Source organism: Gavia stellata, chromosome 10, assembly GCF_030936135.1.
Source record: "Gavia stellata isolate bGavSte3 chromosome 10, bGavSte3.hap2, whole genome shotgun sequence".
Classification (NCBI taxonomy): domain Eukaryota; kingdom Metazoa; phylum Chordata; class Aves; order Gaviiformes; family Gaviidae; genus Gavia; species Gavia stellata.
The window spans coordinates 15354296-15380383 of record NC_082603.1 but is presented as its reverse complement, the minus strand read 5'-3'; the positions used below and the strand labels follow the sequence as shown (position 1 = coordinate 15380383).

Here is a 26088-nt window from a genome sequence, read left to right as displayed (position 1 = left end):
CACATTACTTCTGTGCTTATAGAAGAGCAGCCTGCATACTACCAGCTTCCAGCAGAAAATGAGCAGAAAAGGGAAACAAAAGGGGAGGTGTCAGGCCTATGCCAAGGCTGTCCTGGGAGAAAAATGCAAATGCCACATGTAAGATCTCCTTCTGTGTTTGGCTACTTGCTTAGCAAGTGTATAGTTTGAGTAGTTCATCGTGAAAGAAGGCCCTGCTCCCTTTTCAGTGCAGCACCATCCTCCTGACCTAATACCCCAGTAGTAAAAGGAGAGCCAAATACATTAGAAATTAAAGGAGATTCATTCTTCCAAATGATAACCTCTTCCAAAAATTTATACGCCTCTCTGTGATTTTCTTCTATAATTATTAAAAATCTGTTACTCTGCCACCAAAATTAATAAATAACAGCCTATTCTGGAACCTTATGTATACAGGAGCTTTAGAGTTTTAGAGAGTAGAATAAATTGTAGTATTGTGTAGGGATTGGCAGCTTTGTCCCCTAGAGATGGGGTTTTTGAGGAAACTTCTAGCTGAAGTTTGGTAACACTGACCCGAAAACAACTGCCTTTTTTTGAAGTGTTGCTGTTCTTGATTTACCATAACCTTGCAGCAGGAGCACAAAAGAAGTTTCATAATCAACAATACGTGCAATATCCTAAATCTCATTGTTTGTAGTTATTAATTGATTATAATTCAATCATTGATTTAATTAATCAATAATCATAATTAACTGTAATAATAATTAATATAATGAATCATCTCTGTTGGAGCGAGTCCAGAGGAGGGCCACAAAGATGATCAGAGGGCTGGAGCACCTCTCCTATAAAGACAGGCTGACAGAGTTGGGGTTGTTCAGCCTCAAGAAGAGAAGGCTCTGGGGACACCTTATAGCAGCCTTCCAGTACCTGAAGGGGGCCTGTGAGAAAGCTGGAGAGGGACTTTACAAGGGCATGTAGTGATAGGACAAGGGGTAATGGCTTTAAGCTGAAAGAGGGTAGATTTAGATTAGATATAAGGAAGAAATTCTTCACCATGAGGGTGGTGAGGCACTGGAACAGGTTGCCCAGAGAAGTTGTGGATGCCCCATCCCTGGAAGTGTTCAAGGCCAGGTTGGACGGGGCTTTGAGCAACCTACTGTAGTGGAAAGTGCCCTTGCCCATGGCAGGGAGGTTGGAACTGGATGATCTTTATGGTCCTTTCCAACCCAAACCATTCTATGATTCTATGATCAATTACATTTGAAGTAACACTGAAAAGAAATACATTAATGGTATTTTTTGTGTTGTAAAATTTCTGCCTAAGGACTTGTTTTCTATTTAAGCACATGTACTTAATTAAATAGAAATATTTTTAAAGTATTTTTAGATAATTCCTGCCTGAGAATATTTTTGTTAAACAATTTTTATTTTGTTGGTTTCTCCCTGTGTAATTGCTGCTTCACATACATTTATCAAAAAAAAAGAAATGAGCACTTTTAGGATTACCATGCATTCAGCATGACTTTGAGATTTCTGAAATAAATAGGAATTTTATCACTGATGTATCATCTCTGGTTTTGGTCTTACACAGACTGAGAGGTTTTCTATTAATATTTGGCAAAAGATCAAGAGTTTTGATGAGTTGCACGAAGGTATCTGTTGTATTTCTAAAGCTAGACTCTAATTGGCAGTCACCGAACAATGAAATTAAGCTCTAAAATCAATGCTGGAAATAAGGATAACTTAATTTTCCAAAATGGTAATGATAATAGATTTCAGTGACACCTGGGATTTGAAATTAAACTGTGAGTTGAAATTAAATCCAATAGTGTTAAATCTAGGAGAAGAAAGACCATCATATCATGTCTCTGCAATTAGTTTCCACAAAACTTAGAGAATGGTGAGGTAAAAATCCTTTAGAGAAAAGACCAATTCCTTATGGCTTTGGACCAGATGAAACCTCCATCCAAAAAAGGGACAAGAAGCAGCAGAAACATGAATTCAGAGAGAAAAGCAAAAAGCCTTTATACAGATGCACATCTTAGACTTCTGAAAAGCCTGAAGGCCTTCTCTTATAAGCCTGAGGCATTTAAGAATTAAGTTTAGAACATTAAAAAAAAATCTACAAACCTGATGTTTAGGTCAAGCAATCCTGTGCTTAGTACTGTCTCTCAAAAGACCTCATGACAGCCCAGTTTGCAATGCTTTTGAGCTTGTGCTTGGTCTTAATTCTAGCCCTGCACAGCAGTCTCACTGAGGGTGAAGGTACAGCACTGGTGTAGCTAAGCAGGAGCCATGGGTTCTCAAAAACAAAGAGAAAATGGCAGAATTTGTGCTGATACCATTTCTTCTTCCTGACCCATTTCTGGAAGCTATTCAATCATAGTCATGACCTCAGTATTCATTCCTGTCAGGATAAGAGAGACCTGTCCTTCTTCCATTCTCTCCTCCTGTCTTTTGTGCATCCCACAGTGAAGTACAACAGGACAACAGCCAGGGCAGTTGAAAGCTGCAATCACTGTTAGTAGTTGGCTAAGAATAGAATACCTTGTCTCCTCCAACCCACCACAGCCCACTTTTTTGTCTCATCCATCTGTTGCGCCTTATCATTTAGACCATGAATTCTTTGGCACAAGGACTGACATTCATGATCCATTTTAATAGAATCTTCCACAATGCCACAGCCTCGCAGTGCGAACACAACATAATTATTAAATAGACCATTCTTCTCCCAAGTACTTGGCTGGTATTTTTTCCATGATGAGAAACCGATGGCATTCATTAGCTATCTCTTTGAGTCAATCCTGTTTATTTACTTGATCGCTTACAAAGATTCCCTGATTCCCAGGAAACAAGAGAAACACCAGGAGGCAGCTCCCATGCTCAGGAACTCCTTGCTTGCTGTGGAAGGGTTGCAGAATGACCTAAGGATCTAAGAATTTCCTGGCTATCCAAGTCTAAAAATTATTTACAAAATGTAAAAGCTCTGAATAGCATATTGGGCATCCCTTGACCCTTTTTGACAGGTGGCCTAGTCATACTATCTTTATTCTGCATCGGGCTAATCATGCCTTGACTTCATCTGAAAGCTGCATACATACTGCTTCTCACTTTTCTGCCTATCTTTTATCCAGGCAGGCAAAACTAATAAATTCCACAGCCTTTGTATTTGCATCCAGCCTCAAGGGAAATCACTCAAGTCGTTCTGGCCAGCATACTGAGCAGTGACTTCAGTGTGCAACTGTAATTGTAAGAGGGGCATTTCGGTTTTCCCCCTACTTAGCCTGACTGAAATACAGCCCAGGCTAATCACTTTTGTAACCTGTATTTAAAGAGTGTCTGCTGGTAGCCACCAGCACAGCGCAATACAACACCACCACAGGAGCTGGGTATGAGTTCACGATAAGAGATAATGCCTGTAGTGCATTTTAGCAAAGCAAAGGGAGGTCACATAACTGCAACCTACAAAACAGGTTCAGACATTTGAGAATGTGACACTCCATGGTTGCACTCTCACAAAGCCCAGGGATTTTAAGACATTATTCTCCTGAAGATAAATATGGACTCTTTGCTTAGTTAAGTGCTGGCAAATATAAGAGTTGGATATATAACTACCAGTGTACAGTTTTAGAGAACGGGAATTTATAGAAGCTATTGATTCCCAGAGAGTTTTGAATTATGTATGTATCCCATTGCATATTCTTTCAAGGTAAGGGCGGGGGGGGAGGGCAGTGCTTATTTGTTGCCTTTTGTTTGCTTATTTGTTGCCTTTGTTGCCTTTCTTTTGGTTTGAGCCTCACTGTCTCCATGGTGTCATTTAAGAAACCATCAATATCTGATTGCTACTGACTTGCCAGTAACTCTTGCAGAGAGAATGTGGTTTTAGTGAAGCTTTGATTATTTGGAAATTCTCCGAGGAGAGGGAGCACCTTGAGTTGGAAATTTAGGGCTCTGCAGAGACCCTGTGGAATAGTAAAGTTAAAGGTCCTACATTTTAACTCAAGAGCAAGCAGTTCAGTGTTTCCTTCAGAACAACAGGTTGTGTGCCTGGTGGAAGGCCAGAGACAAAAGTCAGTGTCCCAGATGCTGAGCTATCCAAAGCACAACCTTGTGCTATTTAGGGTTCTGTCTACTCCAATAAGATTTTCCTACTAAGGCTTGGCCTTCCACTGCCCCATCTGCAAGACCTCTGATGTCATACCAGACCTGTATTCCTGTATTACAGAGTGTGCAATGTAGAGTTATAGGTGCAGGATAAGAGACCTCAAGGCTGAAAACAATTCACCCAATGGTCAGATAAAGAAAATACAGAACTGCAGCTGGCAAAACTGATTCTAGGGGTAACAAAGAGTATAAAGAACAAGCATCCGACATATGTAAACCATACCACATATAGTAAATTGGGATGTAATTTGAAAGACAGACCAAAAGAGAAAGACCAAGGTATAAAAGCACATTAGCAAACATAAAAATGTACCCAAGTGGTTCCTAGAGTGAGGAAGAATCACCATCAACATCATACTGCTCCTGACAAAGGATTTGGGATGCGCTGCACTAGAGTCATAAATAGCTCATTTTATATGGAATAACTACTTGTTACTACTAGATATAAATACAAAAATCAAAACCATACAAAGATATGTGAAAGTAAGACAAATTAGGCATAGCCTAATTTCTGAGGTTGTTAGAAAAACTGCTGTTACAATTAAACCGAATAAAAACAAAGCTCCAGGCAGGTCAAGACAAGTACAGACAAAGCATGTTTGACAAGCCCCAGTCCTAAGTCCTTGCAAACTCAGTACAAAAATCTGTGGCTTTTTAGTAGCAATGACAATACTATATTTAGTGGCTTACAGTTCTACAGGTTCCTCTTTTCATGCATTCGAAGCCATGGAAAACTAATCGGGAAGTTTAACAGAAGCATTTCCATCTACCTGGGGGTGACCCAGCAAGTTTGGGCCTGGTGGTTAAGGGGTAGCCAACTTGTGGGTTTTGGGCAGGACCAGTGTGGCTTCCATGCATAGGCTGTATCATATGACCAATAACAAATTGTGCTGGCACTGTTGGTCCTGGGTAATCTTAACCCTCACAAGTGAACCAGGAGCGCCCCAAAACAGTCCCAGGAGCAATCACAGCATGTCCCACGGAAGAGTGATGGGGAAACCTGAAGAACTGTTATCTCCCACCTCTGAACTCCTCTCACAGCCATCTCTCCTTTCAGTTCTCTGCAATATGTAATATATGTCTTGTGGCTCTTGGCCTGAAGGAAGATTTGTTACATATCCCATCGATTCAGAGATGTTATTGTGCTACCAAATGCTCTTTTGGTTTGTCCTGCACTATGTAACATACAGGAGGTTTTCACCTTTTATTTTTCTCCTTACAAGATCTCTAGGTATTTACATCCTTGTTGAGCTCTTGGGAATACAGATCATCTTTTCTCATGCTTAGACAATTCCTAGCCCAATACAGCAAAATCTTTTTAAATATTAATAACATTAATTAATATTAATGGCAAAGTCCTATGGCTTAATAAAAGCTTTTAACTTACAATTTAAGAAAATAACAGGAGGAAAAAGAAAAAAATATTTTTTTCAAAAAATAAATAAACCCCAAATCAAACCTTTTCAGCAGCTATGCTCATTATGGTCCTGACTTTAAGACTCTAAGCCAAACAAACCCACTTAGGTCAAACCCTACATTTACAGGTCTAAATTACAAGCTAAACAGGGATCTTTCTCCATTAGCCAACCAAGGAAGTAAGAGTATAAAGACTTATTAGTCAAGATATGTGAAATGAGGTTGGGGGTTTTATTATTCTAATTAGGAACAGGAAAATTCCTATTCCATTTTGTAATTAAAACAATACACATTCTACCATATAATTATATTTGACATTTTCAAGGTGTTGGGAGCTGAAGTCTGTAATTATAGAACTACTGCTGCCTTAAGCAGAACAGTCCATAAATATTCATATATTAAATAGCCAGTTACACTGTTTAGAAGATTTTTTGCCTTTCTTTTTAGAAATGTTAGACTTTTAGAAGATGCATTTTATATTTGTATTTTTAAAGGGATAGGAAGAAAAATGTCCTGTGGGAACTGACATACTCTATATAGCAAATTGGCTATAAACCTATTCATTAGTATTGTAAGCAGTTACATTGGAGATTCATAGTCTTTTAGAATTATCTCTTTTCTTTTAGCAGAATGGGTAATTACAGTCAGAAATAATACGGGAACCCTGTAGTGAAGTCATAAGACAGTAAAATGCAATTCTTACAATTCTTTGATTTTGTAATTAACAATAAAATTATAGCTTACGTACAGTAGTTTAAAAAAAAAAGTTATCCACATCTTTTATTTTAGTGTCTCACAATAAAATATCACTTCATGTATTGCCTATTTTTGATAGTTTGATATTGCCATTTAAAACAGTTGCCTGCCTAAGAATACCATAATCAAAGTAGAGGTGGACTGTGGGTAATGCAGGGCCTGTTGTTCAAGGAGAGGCTTTCCTTTTCTTGACATTAGAGAAATGGAAAAATACATAATGAAGATGAAACTCTGAGTGCAGGGTGTTCCATAAGTTTGGCTGCTCTGTGTTTCCATTCTAGGAAATGAACTTTTGGGGACATCTAGATAAAAGGGCATAATTTCTGAAAAGAAGGGCAATAGGCACTTTGCCTATTTTTTCCATTTAGCTTGCTGGAATATGTTTGTGTCCTGTTGTAAGATGCTTTGTCCCATGGGACCTGGACCCTGCTACGTCATTGGGTATGACTTTCAAATAGTTAACAATAAAAGATGCTGCAAATGTTTCAAGAGTTAAATACTGTGCAGAAGTGAAGTTGCAATACACGTGAGTTCAAATGCGGTGCAGAATTTCAGTGCCCCAGCAAGCTCCCTGCACACCAGGGCAGCATGTACTGTGCCCGCTTTCTGGTCAGGAGGCCCCTTATCCCAAACAGCTCCACAGTCTCTGTATAGGCAAGTGTGGAGAGAAGGGCACCCAGCTCCACAACAATCTTAATTATTCCCAGAGTATGAAGACTTTAGGGAAGTCCTCTTTCATCCCTGCACGTCTGTATAATGACTAGAAACAGCCTAGCCTATGTTGACTAATCATGCATGCTTCCCTCTTCAAATCTGTCCTTCAGCCCATCAAAGATAAGCTGTTCTTTTCAAACAAAAACTAAGTCATATTAAAAAGTGTTTCAGAGAAATTTAGCTAGAACCCTCCTTCTTTAACCACCCAGAATTACATTTTATGCACAAAAGGTCTGCATTTTAAAAGCCTGATGTTTAAAAATATGAAAATGGCCTATTAACGCAAGAAACCATTATCCCTCTGCCATATAGCAGGGTTTATTCATTATTTTTCCAATATACATATTTATCCAGTTTTACCTCTGCTTTTTTATTCCATTGTAGAATGGGATGAATGACATTGATTTTAATCAATCAATTATTTTTGTAAATATGTACTGAACATTGCAAGAATAATATAATCTAAGTATGCCTGAAATTGTGTAAGGACAATCCCTATTTCTCATAATGTAAGGTGCTTGATGTAAAAGAGGAGGGTGTTTTTTCTCAAGAGATGTGATACAGCCTTATCAGATTTTTATGATTTTATCTGTCTAAGTGAATCTATTTAGTAGTTGCAAGCTTTTACTTTTCAGCTGCAGCTAACATTGAGGAAAAGTTAATGTGATAGCCATCTTAAATAAAAAAAAAAAAAAGGGGGAAGTAGATAGACAGTTCACATCATATTATCCATAGGTACCTTCATTGCAGTAGAGACACAGGGAAGGAGTCATTGCATCTCAGTGGAGGAGCAGGCAGCTGTTCTAATGTCTTGTTCAGTGAGGATTCTGGGAAATAACAAACAAAAAATGTTTTTGAGCATTTACTGAGAGGATACAGAGAATAATCACATGTTTCTGGTCACCTCTGAATGCCCCGATGCGCACTCTGGGGGCAGGACTGCCCTCTCTGTTCACTTATAAACCCATGGCTTCAAAATGCCTTTTTGCTATTTGTTCTCTTGAACAACTTCCTTCTACAGAGGTTACTGGTTGAATCTGTGCTTTCAGGAGCTGGTGGCAAGCTGGGGTGAATTTATCCCCAAAGAGGCCAACTTCGCTCTTAATAAATTACTGGAAGTAATTGCAAAGGGTAAAATCACTAAATAGCTAGAGGATAAAAGAATTGTGAACCATAGTCATCATGGTTCTAAACAGACTGAGTCTTGCCAAAGTTAACTGCTTTTTTGATAGAATTACAAAATGAATGTGCGAAGGCAGAACACTATATTATCACATATTTGGATTCTAGGGAAGCACTGGATACTGTTTTTCATTATTTGGTACTTTGAAACTTAATTTTAACTGGCTTTGATATAAACACTGTCATACACGACAGAGAGTTGCTGAAGGGCTGAAAAGGGTGGTGATGAACAGCAGAACGCTGAGGCCCCACATGGCAGACTGCAGTCCTTGTACTTCCTTTAAAAAAAAAAAAAAAAAATCAAAGTTTGTCTATTGATGATTCATAGATGAAAAGGCTAAATTACGTGGGCTGAAGATTGGATTGGGTGGTTTGACTAGCTTGGTAGACAGCAGCATTATTTGATATCAGGTGGATAGTATCATATCTCTAGAGAATTAATTATTTAAAGATGGTAAAATGGATATGACAAGGAGCAGTGATATGTAAATAGCAAACATCACAGAGATTTATTAACAGACTATGTTGTCTTTGCAAGAGCGTTGCTATTCCATTTCCAAACAGTAATTTGTTGCTTTCTTCTCTTCTAGTTGCCCATATTGGCATCTTCTGTTGTTAGCCTCTATTTTCTTGAACTTACTGATGTCTTCAAGCCAGTTCACTCTGGATTTAATTGCTATGACAAGAGTCTGAGTATGCCATACATTGAACCTACACAAGAGTCTGTTCCCTTCTTGATGTTGCTTAGTCTGGTTTTTGCTGGACCATCAATTACGGTAAGTTTGAGGTGCCACTGTCACTTAATAAAGATTTTGAACAGAGTTTCAGTTGACATAATAAAATAGCTCCTTTGGTTTCAGTTAGGCTGCGTAGTGTCATCCAGGCTAATTCTCTTAGGATTTTAGATTTATCTTTCATTCTTCTGTAACAGAAGGAGACACACTCCTTAAAACATTCCCCATAGCACTTCACCTACTTGTGCTATCCTGATTGTGGGCATTAATGTTAAGAAACAGCATCTACAGTTGGGTGAGAATAGCTTGATTCATTCTGTTATGCTGTACAAATATTTGAACTTTTACAGACAGGATGTCTCCATACTCTGAGATACACCAAAAAATTCAAGATTTGTTGGAAATGGATGTCTTTCATTTACATCCCTGAGCGTGCTACTTTTGTTAGAACTAGATTTATTCAGTGAGGAGGTATACCAACCATGTCAGTGAAACCAATTACACTTTCCCAAATAGCAGTGGGACTCCTCCAAATTGTGAGTTAGTCATTAAGAGCAGGCAAAAGAAGGCTGGTTTAATCATTCCCCCAAAGGGAGGAGATGATTTCAGCAGAACAGAAATATCCTGTCAGAATATGTGCAGTTTTGTCACTGTTTTACAGAAAAAAAATATAAATTGTCTGATACAGGTGAGTATTGTCCCTGCTGGAATTGCTGTGTCAAATTAAAATGAAATCTAAAGACTTTACCTTTATACATATACTAGAGAGAATTCATTGTGTCTGATTTTTTTTTTTTTATTTATTTTATTCTCACACCACTCCTGTTTGGCAAATGGAGAGAGAAGTTCACCTTGGGAGGGTAATTCCATGTACCTAAAAAGCTGAATCAATCTTCTGAAAGGGTCTCTGCTCTCCCCTGACAGCAATGACTGCACATCTCGGGCACTTCTCTAAGGCCAGCTGCAAATGTATCTCTGCTGCCAGCTCCTCTGAATTCCCTTAAATTCAACCAGTTAATTCCTTTTATAATACTAGCCAATTTGCAATTACAAAATCTATAAAATGTGATGCCCATATAAAAATCAAGTGCTGTTCTCTCTTTGCTTTCCAGGATGTTTTTTGTTTATTTGTCTTTTTTTAAATTGAACTCTTCTTACTGTGTTTGATTTTGGTTGCTTTGGAAACCATTTTTGAAGGATGTTGCACAACCATCAGGCTAAAAATTGTACTCATTTAGGAACTGGGAGCTAAGACTCTCAGTGTTCCTGGTGCAGACACTTGCAGCAAACACCAAATACTGTGATAAAAACAAAACCTGTTGGTATTGCAGTTTGGCTGGGTTTCTTAAGTTTAGACAGTGTTTCTGATACCAACAAAGTGGACTTCCCTGAAACAACCATAGAAGGAATCCATATAGGCTCACTGGGGCCACAGTAGAGGAGTATAAGCTGATTTTTGCTTCAGAGAGTTTATGTCAAGCCTAGGTAATATCAAACACCTTCAACTGAGATGAAAGATGCCCATTTCATTACAGAGTGTTTATTAAAGGCTTTGATTACAGCTAAATTATTTCAGCATTGCATGAAATTTTGCAATAGAAAATGTTATTCTTGCTTGAATCATTCTCCTACTAGCAGTACAGACAACTAACCAAAAGCATGCCATGTGAGGAACTGAAACCTACAATTGAGCATGCCTATCAAACATAAGATCAGTAAAGAAAGTAAATCCTGAAGCTCCAAGCCTTAGGAAGGTGTAGTTCATTTGTATTGGTGTGAGCATGAATGTGGTGTTTGTATTAGTTGGAGAATGGGCTCTGATAGTGCGAAATATACAGCCTCCTTTGATAAAAGGCACTGAAGACTGTGTAGACCATCAGCTCTTTATCATTCAGTACCACTTCTGAAGTAAAAACCGGGGGGTTTTTGTCCAATTCTTCCCTTTTTCTTTGGAAAAATAGGCCAATGAAGCTCAATGGAAAAAGATTACAATAGGGCCATTGTCATTTTGTAGAGTTTAACATTTTATAATTTAATTTTCATTAACATTTTGATGAATTACACACTTTATAAAACCATAAAATATAGAAAAGAAAGCATGAGGATCTCCAGTAACATAGCATATGCTAGCCTCTATCTGCAGTTCAGGTACTTACTGCAGTATGAGGCAGAAGGTCATCAAGACTCAATAAAATATAGGTGTGATTAAGCCACATTTTAAATATTACCAAAGAGTGTAAATAAGAAAAAAATTTTTAAAAAGGGGGGAGAGAGGGGAAAAGACAAGCAAATTCCAGTCTCAATCCCTCCTTAAAGCCTTATATAAACATGAGAATAGGACTTAATTTTTTTCTTTATTATTTTTGTTGCTATACTCTTTTTCCCAAGATTGGAGAACATATTAAATCTATTCGCTTTATAGTAAATTTTTTTACAACAAATCTAGCATTTTGTAATTCATTTTCCCAAGCCATTATTACAGAAGAATCTGTGCGGATTTGGGGCTTTATGTTTTGGTTTTTTCCTTTGGGTTTTTTTTGCTCATTATTAGTGGGCAGTAACTGCTTTTAACCGGGTCTGTTCTGTAGCCCTGAAGTGCTACAGAAAATTACTACCTGTATTATTGACATATGTCTTATAGCTTGTGGCATATATGAGATTTTCTAGATGTATTCATAAACCACAGGAGACTTCAGTGTGGAACTGGACTTGTATGAAGTTACCAACATGCATATTTTATGTCTGGAATATAGATACACCTGAATTGCAACATGACTCCCATTTGCTTCAAAGAACTCTGAACCTGATCCTCTGACATATTTGCTCTCTAGTTATTAATTCAAAAATGTTAGGACCAGTTATTTTATCATATCAGTGTAGGTTCAAACCCTTATCAGCCACTGACTAAAAACCTACTTAAAGGTAACAATGCTTTCCAACACACATCACCAGGAAATTAGATCACGTTATTTGGGAAATCAATTCTTAAGGAGAGAAATTCACTGCTGGCAGTTTCAGTCCTACTGCCTCCTCTACTGTGGGAGTTTGTTTCCTTGGAAATACCATCCTCTGAATTTTCTTTGGCATAGGCCTTGCTGTTTCCCAATTTTCTCCTCTATCACACAAGCTAATCCATTTCTCTGGTGCTTTTCCCTGTGCCAGACATTCCCTAGAGCTTGGCTAAAAACTATTTGAGTTTCTCTGTTTTTTAAGTTTGAAATACTACCAATTTCTCTGGGAAGTTTCAGCTGTAAATTGATCAAATGGAGACAGATAATAGTGACCATAGTTCTCATTTAATTAAAATTCCTTAAATAACCCTTACCACTGACTTTTCCATGTAATGACACAACCTTCACTACTTCAATTTTTCTGGCAAAGAAAGGAAATTTCAATTTATTAAACCTTTAGCTAAAAAAGAGTTAGACTAAGTTTGTCCATTGTGTCTCCCTTTTCCTAGGGTGAGGGGTCTTAGCATGCACAAACTTCACTGGTAATTACAGCAGATTCAGCATAATTCAGATGCTTTAGCATCTCATTGCATTGTAAGCTTTGTGCATTACCTATATTAGTTTTCAATGCATCTGTGGATAGACAAGGTGAATCTCTTTTTAGTGGTGAGAACTGCCTCATTAATTTCAATATTTCAACCCAACCCTTATTCTGAACTCTGTACAAGCTCTGTACAGACTTCCAAGTTGTTGCACTGTTTAACAAGGAAAACAATCAAACCTGAGACTGCAAATGTATAAATGGATCTGGATTTTCCAGCAAGTAACACCATTTTTCATTTATATTCTTCTCTTTATTTCTATTATAAACTCTTGTCTAAGGCTTCAGTCATAATCTGTTTTGCTTGGTGTGTTCAGAGGGACCATAAGGACAGCACTTTTTCTACTGCTGTGGATCTGGTTAAAACCCAAGCCAAATTAAACAAATACAGAAGAGCAGGCTGCCACGTAATTAGAAGCTGCTAGGGATTGCTAGGCTTGAGGCCAAGACTGAGTGCTAAAACCACCTCAGGAACACTAAGATATTACAGTGGCTCTGGATTATTTTAGAGGCAAGATTTTCTAATTGTTACTATTTTATTGTAGAAGCATCAAATATCAGCTGTGGATCAAGACCCCGATTCCACTGAGCACTGTATACTGTATGCCACTTGCATTTAATTTCAGTGCCACCTTCTTGTCTGCCCTCACTCAGGCTAAGTTGCATTACTGAATGTTTACATATTGATGCAAATCTTTTAAAGGCGAGTACATGCCAGTGGATTACATTGCTTGTGGTATAGTTATATTTCAGCCCTTTAAATTTAGTCAGTGTCTTTGGAGTAACTGCTGCATTTAATTTAACGGCTCCTTTGTCATTGCAGATAATGATAGGAGAAGGAATTCTCTACTGTTGCCTGTCCAAAAGAAGAAACGGGATTGGAACAGAGGCCAATATTAATGCAGGAGGATGCAACTTCAATTCTTTTCTTAGAAGAGCTGTCAGATTTGTTGGTGGGTTTCAAATGTTAGTCACAAAGAAGAGCTTTCCATATACATTCAATTTTCACCATGCAGGTTTCCTTTTCTGAAGCTGCCTTTCAGAACAGTGCAGGACTGTCGCTGGCATAGATCTTCTTCTGCCAGGAAATGCAAGAAGAAACTGTCAAATGGAGTGAAAGAGCAGCCCCATACTCAGTAATGCAGCATCTACACTCTCCATTTTCCCTTTCCTCTCATGTACTGTTGTCAGTGTTTCTAAAAGAATAATTTGTTTTTCTTTCTCTGCCCACCTTGAGCTGGCTTCCTTTTAATGGTTTCAGTGTATAGTTTCCCCTGCCTGTTTTCAGTGCATCATAAGGATTCAACCCACCTGACACATTATTCAGCATGACAGTAAAAACTTGTCAGAAACGGTCATTAGATTTGACATTCTTTTTCTGGGATGTGTTTATCTACCTCTTGAAAAGGGCTAGAATCTGGCAACCTAATGATAGAGAGGAACATGTTGAATTGTTTTAGTTTACTTTGGTTTTATTGTCATTTATGAAAACTGAGCTTGAGAAGGCAACTGGACTTTGTTTCCCTTCTTACAGTTAATTTCCTCTACCAATGAGTGGCTAAAGGAAAGGTTTTCTTTGTTCCAGAAACCTTTCATTAGAGAGGGCAGCGTAAGCAAAGACAACCTGCAGGACAGCACACTGAAAACCTGGTAGGAGGACTATACGCTAGGTTTCTGTAGTCTGGCAAGCAGGAAGGTAATGACAGGAGAGTTTTTACAGTCTATGACCAGTAAAACATCCTCTTAAGAGCAGCAGTGAGGAAGCAAGCAGAGGAGGACTGTAAAGATACCCCATGCTCTCCACTTCTCCTCCTGTATGGCATCCCATTCCATCACCAAAAAACACAAGCTCAAAGATGCATGAATTTCATTCTTGATTCATACTCTGAATTTGCAGTTTCTTTCATATGTTAATGACTTTAGCATTCTTTCAATTTTAAGATGAAAAACAAATTTATTTATATGAATACAATTAGGGAATTAGAGGTAAATCTTTAGGGGAAAAGCAGTTGAAAATGCTTAGTAAAACAATTGGATTTACTTCAACTGCCTTGTGAATTTGGCATTATTAACCAGACAGAAACATTGATCAATTACCAGAAAGACTTAAAAATTTGGACTCAGGGCAAGGACTTGGTACTCAAGAAATATCAGAGGTGTGAAGGTAGCCAAGGTGGTTACCAGCTGCTGAGTCCCTAGTGGTAAAAAGAGAACAGGTCCTCATAGCAGTGATCTAGTGGGCATCTGTCCATGTTATTAAAAGCCTGTATCCCAGTGGGCAAGTCCAAGGACTGGATGAGCACATACGCTCTTCTCAAATAGTTGGCTGTCCTTTAGTCAGTTCAGAAAACTGCTTTCCAAATTGAAGCACCTCCAGTGTAGCTCACTTTTATGAAGAGATGTTGGAGGACATCAAGCCATCAAAATGAAATGTTAAGTATCAACAGGAAGAAAACAAGCATAAATAATCTTAATTTTTTTACATTGAAGAATTCAACTTTGCAATAAGCTTTCATTAAAAAAATACATCTTATTCTTCAGTTAAATTCTCTGAAGTCCAATGACACAAGCCACCAGAACTCCGTTGAATGTATTTTGTCACAATGAATTAATTTAATTTATGCATATAATGAAGTTAACAAGCTGTATTGATTTCTTTCCTAGGTGTTCATGTGTTTGGTCTTTGTTCTACTGCTCTTGTTACTGATATTATACAGCTATCAACAGGATATCAGGCACCATATTTCCTGACTGTTTGCAAGCCTAACTATACATCCTTAAATGTATCCTGCTCAGAGAATTCTTATGTTGTGGAAGATATTTGCTCAGGAGCTGATCTCAATATTATCAATGCTGGAAGGTTGGTTCTAGCCTTCATTGTGTACATTCTTAAGTATTCATTTTATTTTTTATTTTCTGTCCCAGTTTCAAGATTTCTTTTCTAGTTAAAGTCTAAATGAGTTTTGTCAGTTTTTTATAACAAAGGTGAGAACATAAGTGTCTTTTTAGTGATGTTTAATTTTCTGTATAAAGATATTAGGCCAACAGTGGGCTTTGGAAGACTTTGTCAGATTCCAAAGCGCAGTCATTAGCAGCTAGTTATTTTCCCTCCTTCAAAGGAGACAATTTCCCATAAAATTATTAATACATATAGCTTCTGCTGCTTTTCCCAGTAGGATCTGGGTAAGTTCCCCATAACAGGCAGGGGAAGCAAGTCACCCAAGTACTCTATCTGAGACCTCTGTATAACATACAGTACTGTTCTGGCATTTTGGTCTAGTTTATGAGGCTTGGTTTTGAGATTTGTTGGAGGAGTTTATTTGTTTTCTGTTTCTCTAGTTGATTAAGTTTTTTATATTGACAGCATTGAAAAAACCCCCTTTATTAGAGGTAAGACCACAACAGTGCAAATCTGTGTGCTCCCAAACACATGCCTTTTCTTTCATGGTATTTCTAACTGGTGGTTTATCCTCCTTGATCATTTAGTCTTTAGCCTCCCTGCTTAGATAGCCAGGAGAGAAATTAATATTGTTTATAAAAGCAGGTTTTGGACATGCATCTCAGTCAAGCAGGGATATTAACCAGACTATAGATCTTACTTTAAACAAGTTCAATGTGATAAAATAGTGATAATTCAACTACTGATGGCAGGTCATAGATTTAAACAGAATCTGAAGGTATAAGTCAGAAAGTTGTACTGTTCCAATACATCTGCTGCTCGTTAGTTCAAGGACTTCATTAGTATGAAGTGTCCTAAATATAAGCACTACACTACTGAGAAATCATGAAACTCTTCACTGAATACAATAGTAGTCTTCCGTATCTTTTCCACACCAGGTTAACCTTTATTGCCTGTTAGTCATTGAATGTTTGAATGTTTTGCAGTCCTTCAAAATTTTGGTGTTTTTTTTTAAATCGCCTGCTCTCCAGAAAAGTTACAGCAAAATTATAGAATGCTTGAAATGACTATAATTACTGTCTTCGACTCAGCTGCATAATTTCTCCGTGTACCTCATTAGTAGACAGGAAGCTGTGTTACTTCTGCCACATCCACTTCACTAAAGCTATGCGCTCCTTTCTTGTTCTGTGTGCAGCCCCAGATGCTAGCTTCTGTTTCAACTTTATGCCTCATGGCATTACATTTTTGTCACATGGATATTATTAAAATGTTCTGTCTATATATTAAGGCACCTCTCCTCCAGTTTGCTTGCTTTTCCATTTATTTCAATGGTTGACACACTTGGGAATCATGAAATCATTCACTTTGTAAGTATCTTCCAGCAAATCTTGTAATCTATCTCCTTTCACTGGGACAAACCAATTTCACTGATGTTTAAAGACCCTCAATTATTTGATGTATTTGGTCTTCAATATGTCTAGTGGGCTAAGACTCATCATTAGCATTGATTAATTTGCCATATCTTTTCAATTTATATATGTGGACATGATCTGGAGCTGGAATGAAGGATTGTAGCTCTATTTGGCCCAAATAATTTGGTGACAATAATTTTGGTGAAAGGCATAGCCAGAATTACTATATCAGCCTTCACCTCACTGTCTCTTTTCCCAAAACCATTTGCTGTTACTGGGATACTGCCATTGCAGCCTGATGCTTGCAGGCAGTGTCTTGCACCTGCATGGTGTCCCACGGAAATCTGTGTGGCTTTACACATGAGCAGGCAGAAAAATTTTCATGATTACATCTCATTAATTTCATTATCATCTCAAATATGGTGCCTTCTGCTCTGAATTGACTGTCTGTAGCCATTCCAAAAATGCTGATCACTCATAAGTTTAAATATCATCACTTCCAAAAATCAGCAAAATTAGTTGTAATGTATTAAGACTAAGAAATCAGGTTTTCTGTGTTTCTGTTTCTTTAGAAAGATGACCATGTATCGGTATCTCAAATTTATTCCCGTCATAGAGGACACACTTGATGATCTATAATATTCTGGCACCACCCTTAGTTTCTCCTTAATTCAATTTTATTGCATTTTTCCTTTATTAAATTGTTGCTTCCTTATGCCTGTCTCAACTTTTCCAAAGCGATCAGCATTTGCTACTAGTTCAATACTTCCTTCAGTCATCTACTGTAGGAGTTATACCATAACTTCTCCACCCCAGGAGGTTAATTTGACTTCAATAATTTCAGCTTGTAAGGGACTTGTTCTGACATTGCTAATTGCCTATATTTTTTCTTTGTACTTCCCAGAAACTTTAGCTCCAGAAATTTGCCTCTAGACTCCCCTATGAAAAGTATAGAGAACACCACATAATTATCCAGTTGATTATATGAAATAATTTTCTGCAACATCCCCAAATATCCAGTGGTTTCCTTTCCATCTTTTCCTCTATTTATCTTCAAAGAGCCTTTTCAATTGTTTCTATTCAGATCTCCAGTGAGTTCTCTATCCTCTACCATTTCTGATGTTCTGACTCAGTATGACTCTCTCTCAGTATGACTCTTTCTCATCGTTGTTCCCCCTCTACACATCTTCCTGCATGAGCATTTAGAGTGATATACTGTCATCTGAGTTCAGGACATGTTTTCTTTGAGACCTTTGTTCACTTTTTCAATACAGAGCCATACAAAAAGGCTACATATTTTTAGCTTGAATTAATTTCATTTTAGATTGAAAGATAACAAATAGAGGAACAAAAGCAGTGTCACCATTAGAGAGTACACAGAGTTCAGATAGTCTGTAACATGCTGTGCTTGCCCTGAAAGCATATGAATAGAAAACAGAATAAGGAGAAAATTGACTGTAGCATAGTAACACACCATATATACTATAAAAATGCCATCAAATTAAGATTAAGTTCTGAGTGGTACTGAAGTTCATAGAATCAAATCTACACATTAGCTCCACAGAGACTGTAAGTAGATTTATGCTTCCACTAAAACCTGCACAAGCTAAAGGAGTTGATTAGCCATTATAAACATTTACATTTTTTTCATGTCTTTATCCTCCTGTCCTCAACCCTGAACTTGTTCCCCAGGGATACTATTTGTGAAAGGTTTGGTTCAGGGGGTAAGGGGGAGTGGGTGGGAGAAAAAAAAAAAAAAAAAAAATTTAGATCTGTCTTTAGAAATGAAAAAGGAATCATGCTGATTTCATCTTGGCCGGAGTCATGAACCTGCTGGAGCCATGGGCTCAAATTCAGGTCAGCAGTGTGGCATTCACACTGAACTACATGCACATATTTAATTGCCAGTGAATTATTTCAAACAGACATGGCAAAATGCATAGGAAAGAGATTTAGAAAGTAGACTCTGCTGCTTTGCAGAAAAATGTCTTTGTCTAAAGCTAAAGGACTATGTTTCAGTCTTCGCTATTTTAAACTAGCTAACTCAGGCACTGCTAGGAAAATGGCTATACATGGAGCCCAGTTAGGGTGGCAAGACCCATCTGCAAAGCTGAATGATTGTTCAAGTATTTATCACAAGCTGAGCTTTCTCAGGTGAAAGTGGATGCTGTGGCTGCAAGATAGACATACCCTTCTTCACCAAGACAGCCAGCACATTACATGTCCATGCCATTTTAAGAGATAAATGTAAAAATATAAACTGCTATACATCTTCACTGCATCATACTCAGTTCTAGAGCTCAGAAGTCAAAAGTTTTTTAGGGCTTCTACAAGCTATGAACTAGATGTCTGCCATAGAACAGTTGTTACTGAATCCACCTCCAGCTAAGTTTTTCCCTTTACTGTGTAAAAATCTCTCCTTCATGTTCCCATCACTTTTCTTTTTTGTTTTTAGAGGATTAAAATGGGTCTGTAAGAAGAATAAGGTTAAAACGTTAGAGGGCCTCATGTGATGGTTCTGTGTAGCTGCTACTTGCACAAAACCTCCTCTTCTTGGTCAGAGAAGTAGAAGCTAAGCTGTCACTTTTAATTTTTATATCTGTAGCTTCTGACTCAAGACCCAGTCCACATCATTCAAGACCCCAGGTTTTCAATGGCAGCAGAAAGCCCTCAGCAATTTCAAGAACAGACCTGATACTGCCTACTGTTTCACACAGTTTGGACATATTTTCATTTACTCTCTTGTTCTGGGCTTCAGGAAGGGGCCTGGTAACTCTTAAAATGACCTCTCCATGTTCTTGTGCTCCGTTCACACCTATCACATTATAAAGTGCTGAAATTTAAAAAATAAACCTGAAGACACAGCAAATAAAGATGTAATTTGCCTCTCTCTGAGAAGAATGTCACCATGTCATCCCCCCATTATTAGAGCAACAAAGCAGGGGCACAAAGATGATGAATTCAGTTGCTGAAGTTAGGGCCTGATTATCAAAGTGTATGAGTCCTTCCTTTGAAGAGTCCAAGTGAAGTCAGTGAGAATAATCATAAGATCGAGGTTCATGCATTAAATAAGTTGTATAATTAGGTACTTACTGACAAGTTATTATGGAAATTTTTTTATAGAAATAAATATATAGATATGTCTCTCAATCAAGCATTCAGTCTTTAGCTCATTCCCATTGTTCTCTTAGTACACACACTTTTCTTAGTACACAAAAAGAATTTCATGCTAAATATTTACTGCAAAACAAAGGGATTTCATTAACATCGGTCCTTTCTCCAGAGTATAGAAAAGAAATTTAGAAATTAAATGGTACTGATTGATCATATATTGCTTAGGAAGTATAAGCTGAAAATGACTGTACCACCCAGTGTTTTTTTCAAGTGAACGCTAGCACAGTGTATTTGAACTGAGAAGCATAATTTGAGTGTCCTTCCTTGGCAGAAAGTCATTCCCTTCTCAACATGCCACCCTGGCAGCCTTTGCAGCAGTGTACATTTCGGTGAGTAACCAACTCTGTTCATTTTCATTTATACAAGACAAAAGTCAGAAAGTCATTTACTGTATATTGTAACCTGGATATCCTGGATGGATGTAAGTTTTTATCCTCCCAGTTTGAAAGCAAGATAAAACTACTAACAGCTAAAATAAAACCAGCTCTATTAAGAATACAGAAAAGATTCAACTGCTTCACATCCTTTGTTAAGAAGCAACAAAAAGCGTAACGTTAAAGTACATTTGATGCCTCATATTATTCACATATAAAATGCAGTGCTTATCTGTCTTACAGGGTGATATTTAACTTACCATTCAAATTAACCTTTATGTGTTCTGCCTTTTCTTTATTGCTGTCTTCACTTGATTTGCTGCTTTTAAACTTGAGGCATTAAGGAACAGACATTTATCTGATGTAGTTTCATTTGACCTCCATAGAATTGCAGCATGGATGAACTGGCACAATAACTCCCAGAGGCCTCCAAGGTGCTACTGCAAAACAAGTGAATAAAAACCATCAGTAACTAGCAGGGAATTGTAGGACATGCTTCAGCAATCACAGCTGATTTTCCACATCTGACCAATGACATTTCTTCAGTATGGGCTACAATGTTTGTATGACTGACCATGTACTTGAAGTTTTTAAAAAAAAAAAAAAATTCCATCACTCATGCTGCAAAAATCGGAGGAAAACAACAACAATAACAACCAGTTAATCAAATTAGATAATGGAATTGTGCATGTACTGGGAGTTTGCTAGTATTTATTCTGCCCAGGGAAAGGCCAAAATTTGAAATAATACTGATGAACAACCTCCACTTAATTTTTGTGACCTCCCTGACATCATGGCCCCCAGTTGAGAAATGGCTCTCTAAAGCATCTGGTGGTAGCTTTTGTTAGAATAGGTTATTGCTTTCATCTGGCATGACATCTGGCTTCTGTATTTCAGAAGCAGTGGCTCCTTAGTCACATTTGCAGAACATTTAGGCTCTGACTGTGAACAGTATTTAGGCATAAAATCCTTATCCTAATTTATGTCAATAAGCAACACTGCCTATGTGTTTGGAAATCCATTCCTTGTAATTTCAGATCTTCCTACAGTAAGTTAGCAAATTTTAACAAGGCTGTAAAATAAAATTAAACTGATTATTTGCAATATTGCTGTGTAATCGTCATCTCTGTGTGAAAGAAACACTGAATGCGGGAAATTAATATTCTTTTAGGTAAATTTAAGTTTCTTCAAATGCTTCTTCATTTCTTTCTTTTTTCAAGATGTACTTCAATTCTACGTTAACAGACTCCTCAAAACTTCTGAAACCACTCTTGGTCTTTGCTTTTATCATCTGTGCAATTATATGTGGTCTGACTCGTATCACCCAGTACAAGAATCATCCAGTTGATGTTTACTGTGGCTTTCTTATAGGAGGAGGAATTGCTCTCTATTTGGTAAATATAATATTCATGTAGTTAAGTTCTAGCAAATAAAACTGGTAAGGCTGTAGTAAGAGTACTGGTATTTTTTATGAAAAATTTTCATCATAGTCACATGTCATAATTTAAAATATAGTCAAAATGTGTTGAAGATGATGATGTTAGGGGTAATCACTTTAAAAATAAACAGGAAAAAGCAAATACGTATTTCAATTTAAAGTGCCATAACAGTGCATGAAGTGGTCTGTAATCATCTGGCATTGTATACAGAAACAGCTCTAACATTATGTGCTTCGTTAAATACTTAAAGACGCTCATCTTTTCTACTCCACACTTACAAGCATAACACAAGAAAAATATTAGATTAATTGGTATTTGTTGCCAGCCTGACTTTATATTGCCAAAACTAGCTTTATGATCTCAAAAAAATGGTTGAATTAATATGCAGCAACTCAGCTGAGTAAATTGCTGAACCTGCAAGAAATCAAAGGCAATATTACACCCTGGTGATTCTTTGGGGCTCTTGAGGAAATTATGCAGGGGAAATAGGATGCCCAAGCCAGGTTATACCCATGCTTTTCCTCTGTACGGGGTTGAAAAGGGTGGAGTACCTTGGAAGGGTCCTGTAAGGAAGTATGTAGGATAGGCCTCTTTGTACCTGCCAGTAGGAAGCTCATCAAGCATTTGCTTTTGCTTGCTGCTCTCAGTATGTCTCCCACACAACTGTTGCTGCCATAGCAGTTCAGCACAGTGTCAACCCAGATGCCTGTGAGTAATCAGGAACTTCTACTGACAACATTTTTGCTCCAGTGTGGGCAGGTGAACAGAAGAGTCTTCATAGCCAGTGGGATGTTTTTCACCCCCAAAAAGTCAATGCTGAATTTTAGTATAATACTAAAATAAGTTCATATCCTATTCCCCTTTTTTTCTGTGATAAGATAATCTAAGGTACATGCAGATCGTCTACAAAGGTGACTGGGGGAAAATGGCTTTCACAATGGCAAAAGAAACAGCAACCAGGGTAGATAGTAGAAACCCCACGAGCTACTAAAGTCAGTTTCTATGATTGTACTGTGAGCAGAAAGGCACTCTGTTGAGAATATTATTTCAAATTATTAAGCTGTTGTAGACTCTTATAAACAGAGCTGTTGTTCCCATGTTTGAAATCCACAAACAAGCATGCTCTTTGTTAGGTCTTCTCCATATACTGTTGCATGACAACATACATCAAAGAGTACATTGTCCTGGATACCCAGTAGTCAGTAAATCTGCCCTGAAGACTACGCACCAGTAAAAGGAAGGGGAGGGGAAATAATGTGAAACTACAAATAACTCTAAAAGGAGTGTAAAGAACAAGTAACCTAAGTGATTGAGTCAGGCATTTGACCCTTTCATGGAATATTCTCTCTCAGTGGAGTCTTTTTAAAATGACATCATTTACAGTGAGTCTGCTGAATAAGAAAATGTTGTATAACTAAATCTTGTTACAGTTCTGCACAGCTAGGAAAGCAATTGATTTAAAGTTGATAAATTGTTCTAGCATGTAGATATTGTATTACATGGTTATTACACAGTAGAAAGGGCAGAATCACAGAGCAGAGAATAACTCAAGCTGTAACAAGATTCAGTAAATCAGAGCAGACAGTAGTGTAGCTGTAGAATAGCTTTGCCTAGAAGACTGCAAACATTAATTTTGTTATTTTCATAACAAAACATTCTTTCTTCAGCTGTATCTGTAGCTTCATAAAATGAAAAAAAAACTGAAGAAGGCTAAATCTTTTCCTCAACTATTTATTCCCATGAGCTACGTGCCCAAGTTATCCTACTGAGACTACTTCATACATATCTGGATGTACCAGATTGAGGACAGGATTTGGAATAAGTATATACTGGTGAGGAAAGGAAAGTGCGCATACCCTGTCAGTTAAGCCGGACTAATTCTATCACTCAATATATATTTAAAGGCAGAAGAATATAATTAAAACACCTTAAAAGGTCTCTTTTTCCCTAACTGATTGTTGATGCTTCTGTTCAAATATCAGGGCCTGTATGCTGTGGGGAACTTCTTACCAAGTGACGAGAATGTGTTTCACCCAAATTTTCACAGAGAACCAATAAGGTCTTTGACAGACCTCAGTCAAGATGCCAACAGAATCCTGCCAGGTAAAAATGGTAGCAGCAGTGATGGCATTGTCTCTCACCGTACAGAAAGCATCCTGAATAGAAACCACAGAGATTCAGGGTCTCTGACCAATATCAAGAGAGCAAATGCTGATGTAGAAATAATAACACCACGAAGCCCAATGGGAAAGGAAAATATGGTTACTTTCAGCAACACTTTACCAAGAGTCAACACACCATCCTTGGAAGATCCAGCAAGACGAAATGCAACAATACATGCATCAATGGATTCTGCCCGTTCCAAACAGCTGCTTTCCCAGTGGAAGAACAAGAATGAAAGTAGAAAGTTGTCACTGCAAGTAATAGAGACTGAATCTGGCCAGTCACCACCAAGGGCTATCGAAATGAGGTCAAGCTCAGAACCCTCCAGAGTGGGTGTAAATGGTGATCATCATGGCCCAACTAGCCAATACCTGAAAATTCAACCTGGCAGTGTACCAGGTTGTAACAACTCAGGTCTTTCTGGTGGGCCAAGGGTCTCTATTCAGTCACGTCCTGGCTCATCCCAGCTAGTGCATATTCCTGAAGAGACTCAGGAGAACGTGAACACATCACCCAAAAATAGTTCAGCTAGAGCTAAATGGCTGAAAGCTGCTGAGAAGAGTGTTGCATGTAGAAGCAATAGCCAGCCAAGAATCATGCAAGTAATAGCCATGTCTAAGCAGCAAGGAGTGCTTCAGGGCAGTCCAAAGAGCTCAGAGGGAAGCACAGTCACCTGTACAGGAGCCATCAGATATAAAACCTTGACAGACCATGAGCCAAGTAGCATTGTCAGAGTTGAGGCCCATCCAGAAAATAACAGACCTGTAATTCAGATGCCATCAGAAGGTGAAGGAAGTGGGTCATGGAAATGGAAAGGTCCTGAAAAAGTCACCCTTCGTCAGACATACGAGCTAAATGATCTTAACAGAGACTCTGAAAGCTGTGACTCCTTGAAAGACAGTTATGGGTCAGGTGACAGGAAAAGGAGCAACATAGATAACAGTGAGCATCACCATCATGGAATCACTACAATAAGAGTTACGCCAGTGGAGGGAAGTGAGATTGGCTCAGAGACTCTGTCCATTTCCTCTAGCCGGGACTCAACACTTCGAAGAAAAGGTAACATCATTTTAATCCCTGAGAGAGGGAGCAGTCCAGAGAACACCAGAAACATCTTCTATAAAGGCACATCCCCCACACGAGCATACAAGGAATGAGAGGAGACATATCAGCTGGTCCGTACCACCACAAAGTAAACACATCTTGACACAGGTTCTGCTCTCTTTGTTTTGAGCTGATATTTACCTTTGATGTGCCAAATTATTGACCAGCAGCCCAACTGTTGTTGAACACTGCTGATGTGCAATGTGCATGAGCCTGTGGAAAGCATGTGGTGGGGGAAAAGCACAATGCCAGGACCTAACTAATGTGAAACATTTTCATGCAACTTGTTTATTCAGACTCAAAATGATTATCTGAGGGTGATGATGTCAATCAAAACAATGGTCTTGAATACAGACACTTTATTTCCTGAATGTGCCAACTTTTTGTTTTGTTTATATTTGTGTCCAATATCAACTGAATTTTTCACAGCAAAGGCTGTATCAGTGGTATATATTCACCTTTGCAGAGTTTGCACCAAATCTTTAATACAGGATGGTGCTGATGATAACTTTACATATTTTGAAAAATTGCATACTTACTAGACTCTACAAACACATGGCATATTGATGTGCAGTTACTTTAAAATTAGTATTGCTAATACTATGATGATGCTGGCTGCATTCATTTAGTGTAGGAAATATTTACAGCTTTGTTATAGTGGACCTGTCACTTTCAAAGATTGCAAAGGTTTTATGTAGTTCTTTTAAGATGTCTACTGCAACAAATGTGTGGGTGACATTCCATTAGAATGGAATAAGTATCTATTTTGAATAGTTTTGCTGCTACTGCTCAACTTTTGTTTAAGAACAGGTGCTACTAATGAAGAGGCTGCTTCTTAGTGGGCTAACTTGTAGAATTGTTTTAAATTATGTTTTTTAGGGGGTCTTTTGAAGTACTACAAGTAATTCATATTTTACATTTTTAAACCTCTTATTCTGTCCTTCAGCAACCCTTCCATTTTTCTATTAGTTTTTAACCATACAATGCAGGACACCAATAACTGCAAGGTGTGCAAATGTGAAAGAT

At 37.9% G+C, this 26088-nt stretch overlaps 1 protein-coding gene across 2 annotated transcripts in view; it reads left to right on the top strand.

The window, feature by feature from the left end:
* Positions 1-25115, top strand: part of PLPPR4 (phospholipid phosphatase related 4) — a 30736-nt gene extending 5621 nt beyond the window's left edge. Inside the window, exons 2-7 of one of the 2 annotated variants that reach the window (XM_059822150.1) lie at positions 8802-8987; positions 13321-13450; positions 15162-15357; positions 20254-20311; positions 21577-21750; positions 23778-25115. In XM_059822150.1, coding sequence (XP_059678133.1) covers positions 8802-8987; positions 13321-13450; positions 15162-15357; positions 20254-20311; positions 21577-21750; positions 23778-25115 — 2082 coding nt within the window. The remainder of the gene's footprint in view (positions 1-8801; positions 8988-13320; positions 13451-15161; positions 15358-20253; positions 20312-21576; positions 21751-23777) is intronic. The other variant, XM_059822151.1, reaches the window with a different exon arrangement.
* The last annotated feature ends 973 nt before the right edge of the window (positions 25116-26088 follow it).